General features: G+C 35.0%; 2 protein-coding genes across 8 annotated transcripts in view; one reads left to right on the forward strand and one right to left on the reverse strand.

The window, feature by feature from the left end:
• Positions 1 to 254: 254 nt before the first annotated feature.
• RAP74 (transcription initiation factor IIF subunit alpha RAP74) lies at positions 255 to 9,860 on the reverse strand. 2 transcript variants are annotated; one of them, XM_086436583.1, is made up of 10 exons: positions 9,715 to 9,860; positions 9,447 to 9,626; positions 8,728 to 8,886; positions 7,693 to 7,838; positions 7,044 to 7,414; positions 5,531 to 5,646; positions 4,897 to 5,031; positions 4,053 to 4,271; positions 3,685 to 3,900; positions 255 to 435 (listed from the first exon to the last, which is right to left on the reverse strand). In XM_086436583.1, exons 2-10 carry the CDS (start codon positions 9,615 to 9,617, stop codon positions 346 to 348), a joined length of 1,623 nt encoding a protein of 540 aa, XP_086292709.1. In that variant the 5' UTR covers positions 9,618 to 9,626; positions 9,715 to 9,860; the 3' UTR covers positions 255 to 345. The 2 variants fall into 2 exon arrangements, with proteins under 2 accessions (XP_086292709.1, XP_086292710.1); XM_086436584.1 differs by lacking the exon at positions 9,715 to 9,860 and having other exon boundaries at positions 4,068 to 4,271; positions 9,447 to 9,708.
• A 2,855-nt stretch (positions 9,861 to 12,715) lies between these two features.
• The window catches only part of LOC147407832 (Beta-ketoacyl synthase), a 38,409-nt gene continuing 27,092 nt past the window's right edge, over positions 12,716 to 24,032 (forward strand). The window contains exons 1-14 of one of the 6 annotated variants that reach the window (XM_086436585.1): positions 12,724 to 13,073; positions 13,157 to 13,386; positions 15,711 to 15,818; positions 15,903 to 15,974; positions 16,144 to 16,230; positions 16,749 to 16,900; positions 18,081 to 18,161; positions 18,250 to 18,283; positions 18,680 to 18,746; positions 18,832 to 18,908; positions 19,936 to 19,996; positions 20,126 to 20,208; positions 21,457 to 21,528; positions 21,962 to 22,627. In XM_086436585.1, coding sequence (XP_086292711.1) covers positions 12,914 to 13,073; positions 13,157 to 13,386; positions 15,711 to 15,818; positions 15,903 to 15,974; positions 16,144 to 16,230; positions 16,749 to 16,900; positions 18,081 to 18,161; positions 18,250 to 18,283; positions 18,680 to 18,746; positions 18,832 to 18,908; positions 19,936 to 19,996; positions 20,126 to 20,208; positions 21,457 to 21,528; positions 21,962 to 22,126 — 1,449 coding nt within the window. In that variant the 5' untranslated portion in view covers positions 12,724 to 12,913 and the 3' untranslated portion in view covers positions 22,127 to 22,627. Of the gene's footprint in view, positions 13,074 to 13,156; positions 13,387 to 15,710; positions 15,819 to 15,902; positions 15,975 to 16,143; positions 16,231 to 16,748; positions 16,901 to 18,080; positions 18,162 to 18,249; positions 18,284 to 18,679; positions 18,747 to 18,831; positions 18,909 to 19,935; positions 19,997 to 20,125; positions 20,209 to 21,456; positions 21,529 to 21,961; positions 22,628 to 24,032 lie in introns of those variants that run through there. The other 5 variants (XM_086436586.1, XM_086436589.1, XM_086436591.1 and 2 more) reach the window with 5 other exon arrangements.

The following is a 24,032-nucleotide window of genomic DNA, read 5'->3' on the forward strand; positions in this document are numbered from 1 at the left end:
ACATTTCAAGGTTTTTTATTGTCTCAGAATATTTTGGTATGTTTCAATTGAGACTTCCTACGATCATTTTGCTGATCAAAACGAGATTTCAAACCTTGCTTTCGCATGTATAAGAAAAGAGAATTAGTACAATCCCTTGTTCCTTCTTATATTTGCTTCTCTTTCCTTGAAAAGGAAATAAACTTTTTTTTATTTTTTTTTATAAAGAGGAAATAAACTTGAGCAAGGTCTACTAACTTGAGAGACAGCAAAAATTGTGTACTGAAGCAATATTGCAAATATTGTGGTAGCACAAGTCCAGTCATTACCGTCAGAAAAGATTACATATTAGAGAGATCCCAAATTTCATCGATCCCTTAGCACGACATAGCTGGATCCACCAGTCTTCTGTATCTTTGAAATTCTTCTCAGAATTTCTGCAAAAGCAGTTTTGTCCTGAAACAATGAATCTTAATGAGTTAAAAACAAGAATCACCTCCCATAAGACCAAGGCAAGAAAAAAATACTGTTAAAAACATTTTTATTTCATCTTTTACTGCAAAATATTAGGATTTTCTTGTCATTGTTCAATGACACTTTGGAACTATCAGAAAGTTTCAAAAAACAAAATTTTTTTGATGAAAATGTCATTAAACAATTACAACAATCCCTTGCCTTGTGCGCTTGAAAAAATATGAGTACTTTCTACGAGTATTGATGCAAGAAACATGCTAACATCCTCTCTGCTATAGTCCAGATTTGTTCCACTTGAGGAGAATCCAGAGATTTACAACTACAGCACCACAGTTTCTCTGAAAAGGGTAAACTTAAGCCCGACCATGAAACTGGGCAGACTCTAGCACCAGAGTTTTGGAGTACAATTTGGTTTAGTGATAGGAACACTTTAGTAGAATATCCTAAATCAAGCTGAATTGATGTAGATAAGCTTGTCGACACGTATCTCAATGCCTATGATCAATTTAACATGCGTCGAAGAAATCAACAAAATTGACTGAATCAAATCAACTCAGTTTGACCAACCGAGTCAACTCGGTCCAATATTTGACCGATCCGCAAGACTTGGTCCAACTTCTCTTGGGGACTCATTTTATTGAGTTTCTATTTTTTTTTCAAGTTGCTTAAGTAGTCCTACTAGTTTCTATTCCAATTTTAAAAAGTTTATTTTTCTTGTTAATTTTTATTTCAACTTTAGGAAGTTTCTAATTTGTTTTATGTTTCTATTATTTTCTAAATTCATTTTTAATCTTTGGGTTATGATTAGAATGATGATTTTCTAACCAAAAAGTCTTCACTCGGTCAATACTCAGCTGACGTAGCATGGACACGGAACCATAGATTATTTCCTCGAGATACACAACTGCACAGATTTTATGAGGATGTGCAGTTATGTTTCCTGAGGAAAAGAATCTATGGTCCCATGTCCGTGCCATGTCAGCCGAGTATTGACCGAGTGAATATTTTCTAGTAACTATTAGAAAATTTGGACTCTTATAATTAAAAATGCTTTTAGGTGTCCAAATTGAATTCTAATAGGATTAGAAGGTTAGTAATATGTTATAGTCTTATAGATAGATTAGAAAATTACTTTTTAGTATTTTAGAAGATTTCTAAATTGTCATGAGGGAGTTATCTATATAAAGCTCCAATAAACAAATTCAGCAGTTAGCTATTTTGAAAATTGATTTATAAAAGAAAAAGAAGAGACTTTTTCTCCCCTTTCTTTGTTTTTTTTGCGTAAGAACCCAATATTGGTTATTAATTTTAGTGTTTGTGATTGATTTCCATCAAAAGTTTCTCGTATGTTTTGCTTGACATAAAGATTCTTCATTACACTCGTAATTCTTGACATCCCACCCTAGAATTTGATTTTTAACATAAACTCTAGGTTTGTGTGTTCTACCATACATCATGAACCCACTAGGTAAAGATTGAGATAACTTAGCTTAATCTTCTGGCACACATATTAGTAATAGATCAATAGTCATAATCTAGTTTCATAAGGCTAGATAGTTGAATTCAAGGAGCATTGCAGTAATTTGCAGAAATCTGAAGCAAGATGTGTTGGCACATCACAATCTGAATATATATATATATATAACAGATAACCAGGAAGATGCAGACATGGGTTCAAATTGCAGGGCAAGATGGATGCAGTAGACAATGCAAAAGCACTTCAAAGAATGACAGTCACTAATGAATGATGTTTTACATTTAGGCTGCCTTTTGAGCCATGTATCATTTGAAATTAAAATAAATAAAAGGCTAATTTCAATAGGCCATTTTTGCACCGAAAAAATGTCCCCTAGCCAAAAATAAAATTTCAAGATGAAAATTATTTGGCTGACCATTTTCCTCAAAAAAAATTAATCCATTGGAAAACTTTTCTATGGCCAGAAGTCATGTTATATATATATCGGAGTTGTTTTCTAGTCAAAAAAGACTTTTTTTTTTTTCCATTTTGAAAGGAAAACTCTACACTTGTAATTCCCATCAATCATGTGGTGATGGGAGCCACCAAGGGACTAGAATATATTTTACATTAATAACAAATATCATTTCTTAAAAATACATCAAAACGTTTTTAGAAAAATGGAGTTCCAAATGGGACTTATTGTTATAATTACACAACAAATTCTAAGACTTTGATTAATATTTAATAAAAGATTGTTCTTTTAGTGTATTTCACGAAGTCCACACTCTTAGGAGAAATTTCAAGTGTTTCAGTTATAGTTGTACAAGATATAAATCCATTCAATCCCCATTGGAACATGATCATTATCGGAAACCATCCCTCACATATTTCTCAAATTCATCTTTTCATTTCTTTTGCTGTTTGCATTCTATTATTTCTATATTTGAGTTGTTGAAAGAATTTTTTGTTTTTTGATAGGTAAATGCTTGGTTAGTACAGGAATAATGTTTAATTGTTAATGGTTATAGTTAGCATAAGAAGTATGGGTTCAAGTGGTTTGAACCTAGGACCTGGGAACAACCTCCACAAGTCTTACCACTTAGCTAAGTGGTGCTTCTTGTTGAAAGAAGTACAAACTTCACCTTAATACCTCCAACTTATCCTATATGCCAACCTTAGCACCCTAATTTTTGCCAACATTGAAAATCCTCCCAAGTTATCAGAAAACCCCAAACAACAGTATGCAATCACAAAAAACGCCAAAATATACTCCAGAATGTTGACAAAAGTTTCCAAATCATCTCTTTCAATCTACTCTTTTTTTGGCTTTATTTCATTAGTTAAAGCAATAAACAGTATACAGCAATAATATTTCAATGCATAGCACTTCAGTCTCACTGCTGTCTGTTGTCATTCATTGCCCTGGTATGATACAGTAAATGTGGGTTGCTACAACAAGTGTTGGTATTACTATCAGAGCCTAGCATAACAATTTTATCTTTAGAAATGTCAGAACCTACTGATCTGCAACTAAAATCTAAGCAATTGCATGATTCAACTTTCAACTGGTTGAAGTGCAAGGAATTGAGCATATATTCTCTGTAGTGAATCAACTACTAGCACACAAAAACTAGAGCTTTTGCTGGAAGGACACTGTTAGTGACACTGACACAACCAAATCAATTTCACAGATGCGTTATTTGCAAATTGAAGCAAGAAACATTAATTGCTCTGGACTTGGCTAGACATTGAGATGAAACCCATAACCATACCTCTCGTGTCTTTAGCCTCGCCCTGAACTTAGCAACAAGATCCTGAGTTGTCACTGGAGCCATTTGCAACAAGACAGTCCTGATCTCATCCTCTCTGACCGGACCAGTAGATGGTGTTGACCCACTTTTTGTAGATGAAGATGATGGACCTTTTTGAGGCACACCACTACTCTTGGAAGTGGGTGCAGACCCATCTTTCGAAGAAGATTTTGATTCCTGGACCAAAAGAACAGAATCACATATAATCCAGTAAGAAAAAGACGATTGGCATTGACTGTGGTTATGCATGGCCCATGCATAACAAAATCAAAGGGTTGATTACAGTACCAAGGCAGTACTGGAGTACTGTCTAGAAAGCAATGGCTTACATTTTCAGTCTTCACCTTTTTCGCAGGTGCACCGTTAGTAACTTTTGTATCATCACCACCAGATTTCCTCTTTGCCTTGGATGACTTGGATGCAGATGGGGTTCCGCGCGCAGATCCTGTAGGCGTTGTTTTCAAGGGACTGTTGTCAGCAGGTTCTTCCTTTGGTGCATCCTTCTGTTTTGGAGCCAGCACTGGGGACATGCTGATGTCATCATCCATCTGAACATACCAAAATAGGGAAAATGAACAATAGAGAACAAACATGGAATTGTGCACAGCATAAAGGATGGTAATCCAGCACGTCTACAATTTATTCAAGTTCTAAATGCTCCCAGCATACAACCAAATGGAAACACAAGACACGTGAAAATGATCAACAAATGTTCTCATTTTGTGTCTTTCTAACTCGGCAGAATGCATGAATGTTGGATGAAAAAAGGACTTGGATTCATTTGAGTGGATTAGGGTGATTGGGTCAATTGGGTGGGACTCGGTGGATGATATCATGTTTAGGCTTGGAGGTGGGTTGATTTTGGTGATTTGGCAACGGGTTGGTGGTGACTTTGGGTGGCGAGGGAGACATTGTAACCTCTTTTTGGTCAATAAGATCTTGAATAGTATGACGAAGGTTTTTCATAGACTTCACCGATTTCAGAGATTTTTATTTCGTTGGACTTGAAATTTCATTTGGTGATGTCTACAATGCAAAAAAAACATTGTCAAAACTATTAGATGACGCCTTGGAAATAAAGGTCCCACAGGTCTAAAGACTAGTCTTTACAAAGCATAGATGTTCTTAATATATTAAGGCAAGCAATTGTGGATGGGCATCAGATGAGCTTACCTCGTCGTCATCATCATCATCTTCAGCATCTGAATCATTCAGCCCACCTGCTCGCCCAAGCAGCTTCTTTAACTCCTTTCCGGATTTGCTCAATCCTCCCTCCTCTTCATTAGTTTCATCTTCATCCTCTTCATCCTGCAAGTATGTGAAAAGCGAATAACCTTTTAAATAAATATCATTCTTACTGCACATTTTCACACCTATGAATGCTCTAATCTTTTCTGCAGCATACCATGGAAACTCAAATGTAGTTCCCATGAGCATCTATATCATATTGTGAAGTTGCTATTCTCTAAAAACATCTTATTTTATGCTCTTCAAAGCTTCTTTGACAATTCCCGGTATTCACATGTTATTGTTCCATGCCGTACTATACTTCTTACACTAGATCACCTTTATGGGCACAAATTATACATGATTTAACGCAGCAAGGATTTTTTCTTAAGCAATTTAAGGTCAATACATGAACACTGCACCTAAGCTAAAGGGAATACATTCTTATTCATTTAGAGAGCATCTAAGATGCCAAGGCTTCACTCCAACGGATCAAGTGTGATCAAAAGGAAACATAGCACCATAATCTATAGAACTCAAACCCTAAAACTAGCAAGTCAAAACTGTAATGGAAAATAACCTGCTTGATTTCTGGAGGAGCAGGAACTTCAGGAGCCAAATCTTCCCTTTCCTCGGGATCATTACCAACTGCTTCATCATCATCAGTGAAAATTTCTTCATGCTCCCAATCATCACCTTAAGAAGCATCAGCAGCTAAACAAATTAGAAATGCGATGCAACGTTCAAGATGAAATCTTTTCATACTATTGTCAAATTAATTAATAGATAACCTGCTCATAAAGTTTTAAATAACCACCAACATGATATTTTTATTGCACAGCATTGCAAGTTCAGGTATTCAAAATAATTAGGTAGGTCCAAAATTGAATGGATGATGCTTGTATACATCTTAGTTCAAATTTATTTAAAAGGCCTGCATTACAGGTTCAACAATATGGTAAATTCTTATAAGCCATAAAAGGTATGCACCTCAAAAAGAAAAACCAATAAGTAGGATGCCAAATACTACAGAAATTTAAGAGCGCGGAATTTAACAGGTAAGCCTAAAATAGAACAGTTCAGCATTCTATGCTGGTCCACGAAAACTTTATGAACATCCAAATACAGAACAACCTGAGTATGGGGGAAGAAAACTATGAACATGCATACATCAATTATGTGCAACTTCACTCTGGGTTTTGTTTGTTAGGAGCAATTACAAGAAGGAAATGATCATGAATAATATCTACCAAAGTAACTAAACTTAATCATCGAATTCAAACCCTTGTATTGGTGATTCTGGGAAACATGGTTCAAACTAATGAAGTGCAAGGCGATGGCTCTAAAAGAGAGTGAAGAAGACCAGAAGGAAGGTAGATTGAGGTAGTGAGAGCAGATAGGAACACACTGGAATTAACAGAATATGTGACTTCGGAGCTCGGACAGAATTGAGTGAAGGAATAGGATTCATTCAGAGAATTCCATTCTTTTAGGAACCCCTTTTTGCGGTGATAAGGGTTTGATGATGATGAGAACAACATTGGTTCAAACAAGTGAAGCCTGTTCTCAGTTTGATGTATCGGATGCCAAACACAAGGGACTTATCTTAAGAGTTAGAACTTAGGACTAGGAGCGGTGAAGTAACCATAAAGGTTGACAAGAACACAAGATCATCGCTGTAAACAATTTATGCTTTATGCGAAATATTGGAGTCAAACACATGAATTTATTTTCGTAAGAACACAATATCAATGCACAAATTTGCCAAATGCGAGGATAAGAGGTGCCTCGATAGGAAAAGAAAATACGGATACCGGCTCAAGTACATTTGAAAGACAAATGATATATCATGGTTACAAGCCAATAGTACAATCACTGGAAATGCATGTTGACAGAAGATTTAGAGCAATTTGATGCTCTTGCTCTCACGGGACTAAACAGGTAAATGCACTAACTTCCTCTTTTTTCCACTACTAATAAAGATAACGAGAATAATTGCAATGCAATGGAAGTATGGAAAGAAAATAAACGAAAAAAGTAACCCATGATTGAAATTAAATGTACTACAAAAAACAAGTATGACAACTGCTTACCTTTCTCTATATCGTCATCATCTAAATCATGATCACCTCCTCTTGGACCTTCTTCATCATCCTCACCACCTATTTTGTTCAGTCCAAGTCTATTTTTCCTTGCCGCTTCTTCTTCTTCATCTTCCTCTCCCCTATCTGAGACATTGCCTTCATCGTCATCAGCAGTTGTTTTTCTACGTCCCCTCCCACTGGCCCCGCCTGTATCCTTTTCATCTGGCTTCTCCACTTCACCAAAAGCAGCAGCTCCATTATTTGCAGCTTTCATCATCCATCTTTGATACCCATCTGCAGTCTTCCTCCTATTCTTCATCTTCTCTTCTGCTTCTTCCAAGGTAAGTTGCTTATATTGAGCAACTTTGTTAAAATTGTACCTAAAAAAGCAAATAAATTATAAGGCAACCATTACCACAGTAGTTAAAGATCATAATCTATGATTAATGGTAAATAATAAAATATAATGTGAATTTCAACTGGCTTAACCTACGCAGAACAATCTAAATGAAACAAGATCAAATATTGTGTGAAACAGTGTGCAAATGTTAAAGCTATTAATTAACAAACAAAAAGCCAGGGAAGTCTGTAAGACACATAAAGGAAAGGGGAAAAAACCATTATAAGATACTATCTTGCATAATTTGGTTATTCATACCAGGAACCAGCAGGAATGGCAACAAACTCCTTCCCTTGCATCATTAATAGATAATAAGTTGCAGATTGTGAACCCTCAAGCTGACCATTATACTGAGATTGGCCCGTCTCATCCTCCAAAAGCCAAGGCTTATTCTTGTATTTCTCCTATGGATGCATTTTCAGCATTGATGAAAATCAGTGCCTTGACAAATAAGAATATGGTACAATATCATATATATATATATATAAGAAATCAAGTTTTTCTTTTTTCTATTGTGCCAGTAAATGAAGCGGAAACAAGCAAAAAAAAGAAGAAGAAATAAACTAGAAGGATTTGTAATAATTCCCCTATTCCAAAGGGATCGTCTAGAAGCAAGTTGTTTTGGATGCATTCATACACAAAAGCAGACATAGATGTCATGGATCAAAAATAATTTATTAGTATCATTAAAAAAAAAAATTGATCGTTAGTATTATTAAAATTTTGAATTAAATATCCAAGTAAATCAAATCTGACAAACCATATAAAGCATTGGGTGTTATGTGTGTGTATTTTAGTCGAGTCCATAACTGATGCTTTATTTTATTTTTCCTTCATATCAACTTATCACTATTTCACATATCAAACAAAATAGAAATTGTCCTGCATTGCAGTTCTGCTCCATTCTTGGCTAACCTTAGAATTAAAAAAATGAGTATGCCTCATCCTAGTAAACAGGTTTGCAAATTCTACACGGATTTTTTTCATATATAAAGGGAACCGTAACACTATGCCCTTTTTGGAAAATGGTGTAGTTTACACGAATTGGACACATACACACTGTACATGGACTATTCAAGACCTGGGTTCAATGCTGCCATCACTGAGTTACTCATCTCATTAAAAACAGGCTTACCAATTTAAAACAAAATGAACAACTATAGAAATTTACAAAGTAAACAATGTTTATTACATTTAAATTTTATTTTTAATTCTTTTTTAACAATTTTTGAATGACTAACTCAAATTTAGACTCCAAAGTGTAGGAACCACAGAAGGAAATAAAATAAGTACCCTCAATGTATCAGTAACTTGGCGTCCTTGAAGTCCCTCTTTAAGGATAGACCATTTATTTTCAGCATTTTTCTTCCTCGAAAAATCTGGCAACCCTGTGACAAATCTACCGATGAAGTAAGACTTCTCGGTGCTAGAACTTGCTCGAACATTATACTCCTGCAAAAAAATAAAAAATCAAATCAAATCTAGGATCTGAATACGAAAGTGAAAACAGTTAAAACACAACGGGGATACACCAAGCATGAAGGACAGACGAAGTTTGAAATATATCAATTTGACCGTGACTGGAACAAATAAAAGCGGAACAAGGACTATAAACCCGAATCAGTATGGTGCGACACCGCAGAGATAGCAACCTGACTTGATTTTTGTTCAAACTTAAAACAACATAATATTGAATAAAAATCGGATCAAAAAAGAACCAAAACCCTAATTAAAAAATTTACTGGAATTTAGATCCGAAAAGAATACAAAATGCATTAAATTAAACAAAAAACAGGATCAAAGGAGAAATGAATAGTATCGAGCCCGAATCATTCGAGTAACACAGAGATATCAACCTGACTTGATTTTTGTTCAAACTTAAAAAGACATAAAACTGGATCAAAATAGAACAAAAACCCTAATTAAACAAAAAATTACTGGAATTTAGAACAGAAAAAATACGAAACGCATTAAATTGAACAAAAAAACAGGATCAATGGAGAGTAGCGAACCCGAATCAATCGCGTAACCGGAACGCCACACTCGAAGCACTTGCCACGATTCTCCGCCATCGTCTTCCCGCAAGTCAAGCAAAGGGTCAAGTGCTTGCAGTTGCTTCCGTAAAGATCCGTCGTCGATCCACAACCACTGCATGATGGCTTTAAATGCAGATCAATAGACATTTCTGATACCTGTTTCAATCCAAAACCCTAGAAATCAAGAAACAGGTGTGATTGAAAGAAGAGAATCAAGAGATTGATCGATCGTTTTATTTCTTACTTTGAGCCTTTGAGGATTTGGAGATAACACGAGGGTGGAGAGACTCGGGGTAAGGCGATTCAACAATTTATACACGTGGGGTCCACCAGAGTGCTAATAAAGGTCTAAGTTGGTTTGTCGAGTCATTGTGCAGGGAGAGTTGGTAAGCGATTCAGAGTTGAATCACTTTTTGAGGAACGAGTTGGGTTTGACTTGATCGTCAATTCGTAAATAAATTCATGACTTTCGATCGCCCAACTCGATTGAGTCAATTCCTGAGTTTTTTGGCAAACTTCACTCAACGGGCTTTCCAACTAAGTCAAGTTATCAAATTTGTTACTTTATAAATGTAATAGTGTTTACCAAATGTAATTTCCAACTTTTTTACGAAACAAACGCTTTCTTTTTAAAATATACTTTTCAAACTTACTCCTACTTTATATCCAAACGGGCACTCATGTGCTCCTGTATTCACATGGGCCCTAAGATTTTCTAATAGATTGTCTTCTAATTTATGCCAGTCCTTCAAATGTTAGATGGATTGAATTATTGCAATAAAATGTTTTTTAGGCCTCTTTTTAATTTTATTTTGCTTAGTAGACTTCTTCTTTTTAAGCCTTTCCCCCAATCAAAGTAACTATATAAAGATGATGATGGATTGGTTACCCCTTAAAATTAGTCACTATTTCAGAAACAATTAGAGAACCAATGAAAAGTTCATCCTTATCTAAAACATCCTGGTTCCTTTTTAAAATAAAAATAAGTTATAAAATAAAGATGAACTATTGGGAACGCCTAACCATGTGGAACCCCGAACATGTGAAGTAAATTTTTTTTTTTTTTTTTCACTTTCTTGACGAGTATTAATCCTCTATGTTAAACAATGATTGTAATAAAATATTGATTAGTCTAACAATTGAAAGACAATTATAATGTGGTAGTGAGAAATTAAATTATTCTTCAAATTAAAAAATTCATCTAAAACCATCAACGCATAATAATAATAATAATAACAGTGATCAACCATTATTTTGTGTGGCTGGTTAGAAGTTATAAGTTAAATAGCAACATTAGTGATACTAGTCAAGTTGGGACAAGACCCGGAAGAAATGCAACCAAACTACAAGCATGGAAGGAGTAAAAATAGAACTTGGCTAACACTTATGCTAAGTTGACGCTGGATTTACTGCAATTCTCACATTTCAGACGTTGAGGTGTGCACAAGCCATAGATGATTTTATATGTATCTTGAGGAAACACATCTATGATTAAGTGCGCGCCACACATAAGAAATGTGAAAATCACAGTAAATACCAATGTCACCTTAGCACGACTCTTTAGTTAAATAAAAAAATATATTATTTTTTTAAGTTGACAAATTCATATCGTAGAACATAATTATTTTTTTCATAAGGGATGATAACTGGTGATTTAGTAGGTAAAGTGAAAAGTTAGCAAAAACTAAGTTTGATTTTGCTGTTAATGAAAATGTATGTTAAGCTAATGAATCAATGGCATGATGACACTAGTATAAAGAAAAGGGTTGAAAGTAAAATCTTAGGAAAAATAACTTAAAGAACCCTCACAAGGGGGGACTTGTTTCAAAATAATCCCTAAGTTTTTTGCGGTCTCTTAATAGTGAATTTACTAAATTTTTATTTTCTTAACAGTCCCTAGACCACATCTCTCACATTTCTCACGATTGAATGCTCTAATCTTTCGAACTCATCCTTTTCATTAAAAAAAATGGATTTTGACATCTTAATGTATTAGAAATTCTATTCCGTTATAAAGAATTTAAGAAGGAAGAATAAATCATTTTCATGGATTTTTTTTCAAACATTTTGATGATATATGTAAAAACAAGGATTTATTCTCTTTTTTCTTCTTAGTTTTTGAATGTAAATCGTTAAAAAATGGTTCTTTTGGATTGAAATAATCTAAACAAGTAGTTATCTCAAGTTTTTAGTCGATATTTCATATATTTTAGTTGAAAAAACTCGAAAATTGAAAATAGGTGGGTTTCACTAGTGTCAAGTTCGACAAAAAATAAAAGGTGGTGAACTTGATACTAATTAAAAAGCTTTGAGTTCGACAGTAATAAAAAGTGGTGAGTTCGTCAATAATGAGAGACCATCTAGAAATACAAAATTTACTCATTGTGTTTGGATTAGGGGAAATGAAACAAACAAGAAACTAATTAAAAGAAAAGAAATTCCATTTCTCTCCACCTTGTTTGGTTTAACAATAGAAAAAAAATTTAAATTTGAAGAGAAAAAAAATGATAAAGCTGTAATATTTAGTGCTCTTTTTAGTGAGAAGAATCTCATTTCCCTCCATTTTTATTTGATTTGAAAAGAAAAAGAGAGGAAAAACTGACTTGTTTTTCTCTCCTCACTTGACAATCCAAATATGAGAAATGGAGAGAAAAGTGTAAATGTCCTATCTTAGTATTGCACAAAACTTAGGGACTACTTAGAAATGAATTTAGATCATATGCACCTAGGGCGGAGGATTGAAACCCTCCTCCCACACTCCAACACCTGCCACAATTAAGAAAAAAAAAAAAAAAAGATATTTTAAGCATTAAGTGAAAAGTCGTGATGAATGCATGCCGTCTTGATACGTGGCTAACATAACAAGGGCACAAAATCATAGATCTTTTCATCGAGATACGCAAGAAGAAGATGTAATATTATCTTCCCATGCCTCATTCACGTGCATTCATCATTATCCTTCACTGAATTATGTTTTACGTGGCATGTGGGATCCTCCACAATGGGTGCATACGATTCCTCTCTTTAGAAATATAATTGTCTCAGAGGAACAACATGGGAATTGACATCTTTTGGGACATTGGTGTGTGCACATAACCATAGATGCTTCTCACTCACATCTCGATGAAAAGCACCTATGAGTGATAGACACATCCACACCAGCAATGTCCAAACGATGCCAATTTCAGTTGTTACTTCAGCATTTTCCTTAGAAGTAAATCCCTCCACTAGCTCCTTTTAAGTAATTTTCCCAAAATCTTCTCCGCACTCAAGGTTTTGTTTTGTACACCGAGTTGTTTCGGAGAATTCGACTCGTTTAGGCTTAGACGAGCTTCGTTTCGACTCATCGAATTTTATAAACTTTGTTTTGGAGTGATGATCTTCGACACCATAATCGAACTCCATCAATCCACCGGACATAGAACTAGGGTTTCAAAACTTGTATGGTCGCACATTCTTCGAACTGGGGTTTCGAAGCCATGCTGAGGAGTTCCTGGTCTCGAGTTCTCCGCTCGCGTTTCCAAACAAATCGATGCATCTCGTCTAAATCTCAGCCATTTGATCCACCTCCCTTCATTCCTCAACGAAGAGTAGTCGTTACTGGTAATTTTCTATTTTTGTTTGGTTGATCGATTTTTAGTTTTTTTTTTTTCATTTAAAGGACGTGAACTCGATCGAGTTTGCAGGTTTGGGAATGGTCACTCCTCTAGGTTGCGGAGTAGAAACTACATGGAAGAGACTTATTGAGGGACGATCTGGAATTAGGGCACTGTCTCTCGAAGATTTGAAGATGAATGGATTTGATAGGGAAACTCTGTTGCATACATTCGAGCAATTGACATCGAAAGTTGCCGCTACCGTGCCATGCGGGACCAATACGGGAGAATTTGACGAGGAATTATGGCTGAATTCTAAGGTTTTTTCTTTTTCCTGAATTTCCAATTTTAGTCTTAATTTGTCGCAGATAAATGATAATCTGTAATACTGTATTTTTATCCAAAACCAGTTTAGAATACCTTCGTTCAGCTCTAATCGGTAGAAGTTAAACCGTGCTAATGAAATCAAATTCTCCATGTATGGAGTTCTAGGAATTCTAACAAATATTTGTTGATTTGAGTGATTAAAATTTAAAGCTGTAAGTATTATTTTTCACAAAACAGAGGATTGTAATAACACACTAGTTGGTGCTTTGGGGACGCTGGTAGAGAAAGTATAGTTGTATAAGAAGCGCCATTTTTCTCTCAAACAAGTGTTGTTTTAATTTTTGATTCCTTTTTTTGTTTTGTTGTGTTTTTGTATTTTATTTTAAATTTCCAAGTTGCCTCATATGTCATTGCTAGTATAAAGCTTTAGTTCCTTTAGACTTATGTAAAATGGACGTGAACATTGTCGGTGTCGACCCACTGATCACCCTTCCCCAACCTGGGTGACAAAAGTCATGATTTTTTGAAAAATTCACGAATAAATCACAATTTTATTAAAATCGTTGATTTATTCACGATATTATTTTTTTTGATCAGTTTATTCACGATATTATCAAACTCAGAAGATCACCAGTTTTTGCTAAAATTGCGATCTTATGTGATTTCTTTTTTGAAAAAAACTGCTAATTATGCTATTTTATATTTTCTAGCTTTTTTCAATGTTTATATAATGTACTGATTTTTTTCCCCAAGGTTTTCCCTTCATTTGCTGATTTTTTTCTTCTTTTTTCTGAAGCTTTCCCTTGGAATTATTCCTGGACCCTGAATTTTTCACTATGCCCTCAACCCAAAACTAGATTAGTCAACGTGCTTACAGTTGGGGGTGCAATGTGGATTAGCCCAACCCTATCATGATGGAATCAACCTGACCTTGGGCAAGGTTGGGGCCAATATTTATAGGCATTGATTGTGAAAATATGGGTCACTAAACCTAACTCGATCCCAACTTAGAAAACTAATAAAATATTATATTCTCTCTTTCGCTCTTCATATATTTGCATACAAAAAAGTACAACTTTTTTCTTGTATTATTGTTCTTTTGGTATGATTATGATTTTAAAACTTGGTATTTTTTCTCGTCTTGCCACCCACAGCTTATCTCCAACGAGATAAAACCTCTAACCTGATTGACAAATATTTTTTAATACATATTTATATGTAAATAATTATAATTTTCTTTTATAAAATAAGGTGGATTAAAAAATTATTAGTCACAAGATCATATTTTTATTTATAAAATAACATTTGTTTTAATAAAAAAAATACAAAAAACCCAGTTGATTTGGTTGAGATTTTCAAAATATCGCTTGAGTCCTCTCAGTTGTCAAATAAGATGTTGTGTGAGATGATTCACATGGAATATCTTACTTGTTCGTGGATGATACTAAGATGACTCGAGCGAGTCGTCGCAGTCTCGGATGGCATTAGAAACCATGGGTATGATTCACTCTTTTAATATGTTTTTTCTTACTTTTCCCCCTCTTTTTTTTTGGAAACTCACTTTTTATATTTCCTGATATTTGTTTGTCGTCATTGTCATTTATGCCTTATCCCAATAAATAGGGTCGACATCATAAATCTTATTCCGCCATTTATAGTATCAGGAACAAAATCTTTAGTCAAGTTTTGCTTTTCTCTTTTAGATCCCCTCGACTTGCATCCAAGTGCTCATTTTCAGTGATATTGTTATGACATTCTTTCACATACACAGACCATATCAAACAATTTCCCCTTTTTCTATCTCATATTGGAGTTATTTATAAATTTCTTCAAATGCACTCATATTTCTTATCATGTCTTTCTTAGTCTTACCGGTCATCCATCTCAACATCTTCATTCTACTCTAATTCATTATATAAATATGTTATTTATTGTTAGACCAACATTTGAATTCATAAAGCATAAGTAGTTATCTTGTATAAATTTTTTTCTTAAGGTTATTTTTATATGTAGATCACATAATGTAACTGTTAACCCCCCAACCACACACACAAAAGAAAAAGATAAAGAAATACACAAACACCCCATTTTTCAGTTTTAAGGTATTTTCATCATAATTTCTGCTGTCCTCAAGATTATTTCAATATCTATAGTTCACAGTGTGACAGTAGAGAATAGTACTTTCCATTGGGATATGAAGAACAGTGGATTGCTGGATTATTTTCTTCTGGTGGTGTGCATCTAATATAATTATTTTTTGACGTTTTATGATGCTAATGTTTACATGTTTCCATTCTGAGATATCTTTCTTGTTCAGGAGCATAGGTCCATGGCAAGGTTTATAGCCTATGCATTATGTTCCACTGATGAAGCTCTAAGAGATGCAAACTGGTTTCCAATTGAACAGGAAAAGAAGGAAAAGACGGTAATAATTCATTCTTCAGATGAGCTGCGAAAAATGTTTCCAGAGATCTTTGGTATTTATCTTATGTAACTTGAAATGCACCAGGGTGTTTCCATTGGCGGGGGAACTGGAAGCATCAGTGACATTTTGGATGCAGCACAATTGATTTGTGAGAAGGTTTGTTCTTTTGCAACCAGGCAATACATATAAGAACATTTTATGCATCAAACTCACTGTTTCTTGAAATGATGCATCTTTATCTCATGGTCTTAATTACAGGCATGTATTTGACCTACATGGCTCTGGCAACAATGTAATGTGGTTACTCTCTGCTTTTTGAACACAGCGTTTACGTCGGCTTAGTCCATTTTTCATCCCCCGGATATTGATCAACATGGCAGCAGGTCATGTGAGCATGAAATATGGATTCAAGGTGCTTGGATTACTTCTATAGCTACTATATATTTTACTAAGGAAATGCATGTTAAGCTCATTGAAGATGCTGAACCCTGCACCCATTTTTGTACAAAAACTCATGTCTTAAATGGTGAATATCCTCCAAATTAGACTACCCTGGTCGGTCCTAACTGTATAATCAGGAGCTAAATCGGTGGCTTGAAGGATCAGATCAAGCGTTGGGGAAAAAATTCCATACAAGCTATAATAGATGTATCTGAACGTTCATAGTTCGAGTTACACTGGTGCAAGGGGTGTTCCACCAATTCAATCGTTAGATTGATGAGTTGGTAACACTTATATACCACATTGGCTGCAGGATCATCATCCTCATGCCTATTATCCTTGATATGCCTATGGTTTATCAAATGTGTTATTTATTCTCAAATTTTTCTTAAAAGGTGTTACTTTGTATGTTCTTAAGGATAACATGTGCTTATTAATTTAACATTTTTGAGCCAAGGAATTGTTGCAAAGTCTTACACTTGAATCTAGGGCCCAAATCATGCTGCAGTAACAGCTTGTGCTACCGGGGCACATTCTATTGGGGATGCTGCAAGGATGATTCAGTTTGGAGATTCAGATGTTATGGTTGCTGGAGGAACAGAGTCTAGCATAGATGCTTTATCAATAGCAGGATTTTGTAGGTAATGATCCTCCCTTATTAATGAATATTAAAAGTTTTCAGTGTAAAAACTAACTTTCTGACTATCTTGCATCATCTAAACTATTTATAGCGCCTATGTTAGTTCTCTTGTTCTTGTGATTTCTTTTGCCAGCATTATGCTTTCTATGACCTCTTCTTCGATCTTTAACACCCCCCCCTCACACACACACACGAAAAAAAAAAAAAAACAAGAAAGAAAAGAAAAAAGGTATCATGTAGTTCTTTTGCATCAAGCATGAAAGTACTTTTTGTTAATAGGGTAATTTCTTCTTTTGATTATTAACATGGAATCACCCAATAAGAAAGCAAGATTAATAATGGGTATAAAACTAGAAGGGAGAATCAACACTTGGAAGGGGAATCTGATTCCCAACAACGATGAACATCACAATACATCTCAAAGGAGTCATTTCATGTTCTTCCTTATTCCATTATGATTTCATGTGCTTCTGTGCACCATCATCATCATTGTCATCTACAACTTATCCCAATTATTGGGGTCGGAAATTTAGATTCTACTTTTAACTCTAGCATGAATTCAAATGTATAAGGTGTAGAAGACTATGAAAGCCAAATTTTATCATCAACCATTTTTTAAATCAAGGCATGTTCCTTCATATCTTTCAGTGCCACCTCTATCCATGTCATTTTCGGCTTTCTTTGTTCCTGAGCCCTTGACATGTACCGAAGCTGTTCTTTTCAATGGTGCTGTTATCTTTGGGCTATCCTACCTTCTGCCATTTGTGGAAAGAGAGGAACATGAGGATTTTTCAAGAAAAAGAGCAGTCGATTAGAGAAGTACGTTTGGAAATTCTTGGTTTATTCTTTTTGTGCAAACTAAGTGAAGATTTTAAAGAGGTTTTCTTTGAGGATTTTAGTTTTAGATGGGTTGAGCTTTGCTCTTTGTAATCCGGCGAGGCGTGTTGTTTTTTGGCTTTCTTTCTCTTTGTTTTGGTTTGTATTCCGGTGGATTTCTCATCCTCCGGTTTGGTTGCTTTTTGGTTTGTTCAATAAATTTATACTTATTAAAAAAACAAAAAATCCTCAAATATACTCGTTTCTGATTTTTTTTCTTTCCTAGTCTTATCATTCACCCATATCAACATCCTCATAACTACTACGCTTATTCTATGAATGTGCTGTTTCTTCTAAATACGCAGGTCAAGGGCTTTGGCTACAAAGTATAACTCTGTCCCAAAAGAAGCTTCTCGACCCTTTGATTGTGGCCGGGATGGATTTGTGTATGCACATATTTCTGTTTTTAATATGTTCTCTTGTATTTTTCCTATCTATCTTTTTCCTACCCTTTAACATATTTTTAATTTACAGGATAGGTGAAGGTTCTGGTGTTATGGTTTTGGAGGTGAGTCTAGACATGTCTTTCTCCAGTTAGTTCAATGGAACCAGTCTTTCTTTTGTTTTAACATAATTTTGATCAATGTGTGTGCATTTTGTTCAATAGTGTCCAGGCCAAACATAGTGGCGATTTGTTTATAGCTTAAGAATATTTGTTTCACTCTTGGCTTGCATTATCTGAAGTTAAAGATACTAAATTTTCCTTCGAACAATCATATTATAGTCCTATTTCATGGGTTCTGTTTTTTTTCCCTCTTCCCTTTAATTAGTTTGTCTTTCTACTTGAATAATGCTTGTTCATAACTAGGTGTGATTCATGTCTTATTTAGCATCTCCATATTGTAGGTAGGTCGCCGCTTTGTGATAAGTTCACATGATAGTATCTTTCTTTTTTGATACATAGGAGCTTGAGCATGCACAAGAACGAGGAGCAAAAATTTATGCCGAGGTTCGAGGCTATGGGATGTCAGGTTTTCTTTTTTAGATTTGGATATGGTTATAATTATGCTATTATTTTTTGGATTGGTTTCTTACAAGACATCGTCATCTTTTTAGGTGATGCGCATCACATAACTCAGCCGCACTCTGATGGTAGAGGTGCTATTTTGGCCATGTCACGTGCAATAAAACAGGTTGGTTGACACGTGTCTTTGAAGTTTGAACTAGTTGCTTCTTATACCATGATTACTGTATTTAACACTATTTTGAATTCATTGTGCACACATTTACAAATAGTGTGCAAGGGAGGCTGCCTAATGTGTTTTGAGTTTTTAGTTTAGAGGGAAAATCTGAGGTACCTGTCCTGCAGACCCCAAGGATCATATATCATTGCGTACAGTTCCCTGTGGCTCATACGTAGGACATCTTCTATGCAAAATATTAATATGTTGATTATCTTGATCATCTGAGCTGCTGCATTCTTGTTAGAGAAAAGACAGGAAAAATAAAATATTAGGTTGACAGATTCTCACTAACTTACAATCACGGTGCAAAGTTTATTCCGTTTTCAAATTTTTTTCGGAGAAGCATTCCAGTTTTGGCCAAGACCAAAAGGAAATAGTGACCCTGAACATTCAATGTTTCGGACTGACCTAAACATTTCCTTGAAATGAGACTTTGAACCTTGTTCACAATTATTTCAATCGCATTTTCTTTTGCTCTAGTACTCATTCTAGGTTGGACTGGTTAAATGATATTATCCAACCCTGCATGTGTGCCAGGTATACTCCATATGCTATTGTTGGTTGATATATCATACTAAAAGGTTCCTTAGATTTCCTCTTCACCATTCACGCATGCCTTGTGAACTATTGATGATTTCATCCCAACCCACAGCCCCACCTTCTATTATTACTTATAACCTTATTAGTCTGCACCAATTAATTATATTTCTCTTACAAATAAATGTTCACTCTTCAGAAACATGGAAACATTCACACGAGGCTTTCATTTTTGGTTTATTAAAGCAATTTACCTTCATGTCTTGCAGTCTGGATTCACCCTAATCAAGTGGATTATCTCTTTACCCTGTTAGTCTGCACCAATTAATTTCATTTTTCCCATTCATATGTGTACTTTTTTTTTCTCATAAATATGGCAACATTTATACAAGTATTTCTTTTGGTTTGTTATAGCAGTTCACATTTTTCTGTCTTGTAGTCTGGCCTTCATCCTAATCAAGTGGATTATGTAAATGCCCATGCAACTTCAACCCCTCTGGGTAATTTTTTAGACACTTAAAAAATTATTATGATATGTTTCTATGGGCTAGTGTGTTACGAATTCTGGTGGATTTGCTTAAACTGTTCTGGTAGCCACCTGTTATTTCTGAAGAAGTCGAATTATGTAGGTGATGTAGTTGAAGCCAATGCTATCAAAGCCATATTTTCTGATCATGCAACATCAGGTGCTCTAGCCCTGTCATCAACAAAGGTAGATTTTGCAGTCTTTGATGATTAGGAGAGTTTTCTAAGAAACATATTAGGAAAGAGAATTACTACAAAATCTCCAGTGAATGGGATCACGGTAATTGGGATATGGTGTAGATAATGATGAATTTCTCATATACAAAATATGTTATTTACACCTTGGTTTGTTGAAGAGCAGTCAATAAACTTATTGGCACTTTGCAACCTATGCATAAAGGAGATCTCTATCTGTAATCTATACTAAAAAAATGTATCCGTCTTTGGCAAGCCTCCTTAGCATGCTTCTGTCTAAGATATCACACAAGAGGGGTTTTCTATTCGAAGGTCACTTCCATCACTAGGATTAATATATCTTTCAGAACTAGTTCTCCATCCAATAGCAAAGTCCAGGACGTTAATCCCACTCAAGCTATCTTGAACAGAAGCCGACTTGTTGAGCTTGTATTTTATGCTGTTGAGGAGAAATGGCTTGACGAATTTAGCTCATCTTGGGAAATATTACACTTCCCCACTCACCCTAGCAAACAGTAAAATGGATAAGCTTTTGCATGGTTTTCCCTCTTTGCTTCAAAAGCATACATTGCCCTACCCTGCACTTACATTTTTCATTTCGTTCGTTAGAGTACATTCCTTAACTGAAAAGGTAAAGAAAAAAAAAAAAAAACAGTCATGGAGTCTTCCAGACAGCCTGTACCAAAATTGCAATTCATGGAGGTCTGTGAGGCTCTCAGATCCATTGTTGGTTTTATCGATTTTTGGCGTAAAGTTTTTGAGGAGTTTAAGCAAATCTTATTTGAAGATTTTTTATTCAGATGGGAGTTGGTTTATCGTGTGTGGTGTGTCTGAGTGAGCGGTTTCATGTCCTTTTTTGCCTTTTTCTGTTTTATTTTGCTTTGTGTTTTGGTAGGTCACCTCATCCTCCGTCCTCTGTATCTTCCTCTCATTTTATAGGATCTCTTTTATCTATAAACCAATGAACTAGTGGTTAACTTGATCCTCCACTTCCTCAAGCTATAAGTTCTAAGATTACAAGGGGATTGTTCGAAAACATGACCCTTGATAGAGTGGAATGGAGGAACAGGATTCATGCAGCTAATCCCATATAAGGCTTTCCTTTGTTTGATTGAAAATTTGCTGATAGGCCTTCCCTTGATAGCTCACTTGTTGTAGCATTTATTTTTTTGAGGGCCATTCTTGAAAGGATGGCATGTGTGGTCTTTCAGTTTGCATTTAGAGGTTAATCTTATTTCAGGGTGCTACTGGCCATCTCCTTGGAGCAGCTGGAGCCGTGGAAGCAATCTTTGCAGTTTTAGCCATATACCATGTAAGGATATTTTCATTGGTGCTCATGTAACTGAATATAAATTTCTTATTTATTGTACTTCCCAAAAATCCCCTTTGCTTCATTATAAACAGTTATCTATCTAGTTTACATGTTTGAAATCACACTCGAATCCAATTCCTTATGTTGTAGTGTCTGGTATTTGGCACCAAGGCTGAAAAAGAAAATTGCCTGATAAAAAATTATGCTTTATTATGGTGTGGATATATGAGTATGAATCCTCAATTCTAGCTGTAGAGAAAATTTTTGTGGTTGCCTCCATGCTTCCATGTGGTGTTTATTCTAAAAGTCACATTCTGAGAAGTCTATAATCCAGGGATCTGGATGTACTAGAATATCATATAAAATGCATTTATTATTTCTAGTAGAATGCTCATATGTTTTTGTTCCCTTCTTTTTGGGAATCATGTTGTAGGGAATTGCGCCATTGACACTGAATCTCAATCAACCGGATCCTGTTTTTCATAATGGTTTCATGCCTTTGACTACCTCAAAGGAGATGTCAATTCGAGCGTCCATCTCGAATTCTTTTGGCTTTGGAGGAACGAATGCATCCCTGCTGTTTACTTCTGCCCCTTAATCAAAACAGGTTGGTTATTTTGTCTCTGAAATGAATTTTAAAGAGGCAAAGAAACGTGGGGGACTACCTTCACTGTGGAAGCAACTGAATTCTTCTGAGCTTTAGGAGATCAATTAAGGAGCGTTGTTGAACCAACGAAATGATCCCAAAAGCTGGACCTTGAACCCAATACCTCTGGCATTGCAATGTCTACCCAGCTATGGGTACAAGCCCAACCTTGACCTAATATTATTTATGGGGGCTTTAGCATTGGTCTCTATTAGCATGAATTGGCTTCATGATTAAAGGGGAGATGAGATGGGAAACTTGCTGTAAAAGAGTTCGAGTTAGTTTTTTCTTTTTCATTTTTGTTTTGAAGGAAGCTTCTCTCAACTATTGTTTTAAAATGAAAAACTACTTTCCTTACTAAGGAAAGTGTCCTGACCGCATCACCTTGTAGCATTGAAAAACATGATTTGATGACAATTATTTTAACATTGATATGTATTATTTTTATTTTCACAGTTGAATTTTAATTTTAAATTTGAGGGTTTTGTAACCAACCATTTTCAACACCTTGGATCAAGTTTAAAATGTGTTTTTTTAATCTGAATCTGAATTTTTTCATGAAATCTGGTGTTGGATTTTCAATATTATAGCGAGTGGTCATTCACTTAGACATAACAAATAATTAGTGAATAGAGCCATTTGTTATCTAAGAGAATGTCACTTTCTTTGTGTTGCTCTTCAAATTCTTTCGATCTTTGCGTTATTGTTCCCCCAATTTGGTCTTGTTTATTGCTTGTACAACCTTCTTTGACCAAAATTGTCCATCTCAGACTCCAAATGTAATGCGCCGTACAACAACCGTATTAACATAAGGCTATTATTTCAACAAGAAGATGGCAAAACTCTCTTATAATAATTTAGCTTAAAGTCTTGTTTTATAATAATCTTTCAATATTGATTTTGTTAATTTCTAAAATTGATTTTACTAAAAAATCATTACTACAGAAGTGTTTCTTCGAAATAATGTTATTAAATAAGTGAAAATAGTGTAGGACTTTACCTAAAAAAATATAATTAAGTCTAATTTTTATTATTAAAATAATAGTAAGTTTTCAACAGTTAGCAAATTAAAACAATTTAAAACATTAGACCGTCCAGCTTTTTTATGAAATCACTGGACTATCTAGGTTCATAACTTCCCATCTTTATCACAATTTACTTAAAGTTAAGACACTCAAGCGAATTATGTTGGATTATTTTAGAGAGCTGTTATTGCCACGCCAACTTTTACTAACGCCACACCAACTGTTATGTAAATCACCAAAGAATTACACAGTTGGTGGGGCATTAGGAAATGTTGGTGTGGCAATAGTAACTCGCTTATTTTAGATATGCAAAGAAAGAAAGGTGGAAGCTAAAACAACAAACTGTCGAGGTATTTTAGAAAGAGTCGTGCCGGAGTTACCTCAAGATTTACGTCATATAGCACATCACTTGTAAAAATCATAAATGCTTTTCATTTAATCTTTCAAGTCAGGATGTGCGATATGAGGTATAATCTTGAGGTCACTCAGCATTAAAAACATTGGACAATGACTCCTATCTCGATGAAAAGCCATTTTCCCAGTGCAGTGAGGATGTGTGTGATATGAGGTACAATCTTGAGGTCCTTTTAAAATTGCAAAATGATGGAACCGTTGTTGAAAGGGTAAGGGGCATGTTGAAAAACAAAGATCTCCAAAATACCTATTGGGTTGAACGCTGTAGAGCCAGCGGTCTATTTGCATAAAATTACAATATTTCCCGTTAAATAATGAATAACAAAAGCAACATTGTTTTGATAATTTTTGGAATTATGTTTTCCTTTTTGATTTCTTTCTTTGTCCCTCCCCAACCTTACTTGGTCCATTTCTTGCTG

Source organism: Akebia trifoliata, chromosome 3 (genome assembly GCF_017979445.1).
Source record: "Akebia trifoliata isolate Shusen 1 chromosome 3, ASM1797944v1, whole genome shotgun sequence".
Lineage (NCBI taxonomy): Eukaryota > Viridiplantae > Streptophyta > Magnoliopsida > Ranunculales > Lardizabalaceae > Akebia > Akebia trifoliata.

Coding starts and splice junctions, on each gene's coding strand:
- RAP74 (XM_086436583.1), bottom strand. CDS start 9,617: ATGTCTATTGATCTGCATTTAAAGCCATCATGCAGTGGTTGTGGATCG. Junction 8,887..9,446: donor CGGTTACGCGATTGATTCGG/GTTCGCTACTCT, acceptor ATTTTTTTGCAG/GAGTATAATGTTCGAGCAAG. Junction 4,272..4,896: donor ATGATGATGATGACGACGAG/GTAAGCTCATCT, acceptor TGGTATGTTCAG/ATGGATGATGACATCAGCAT.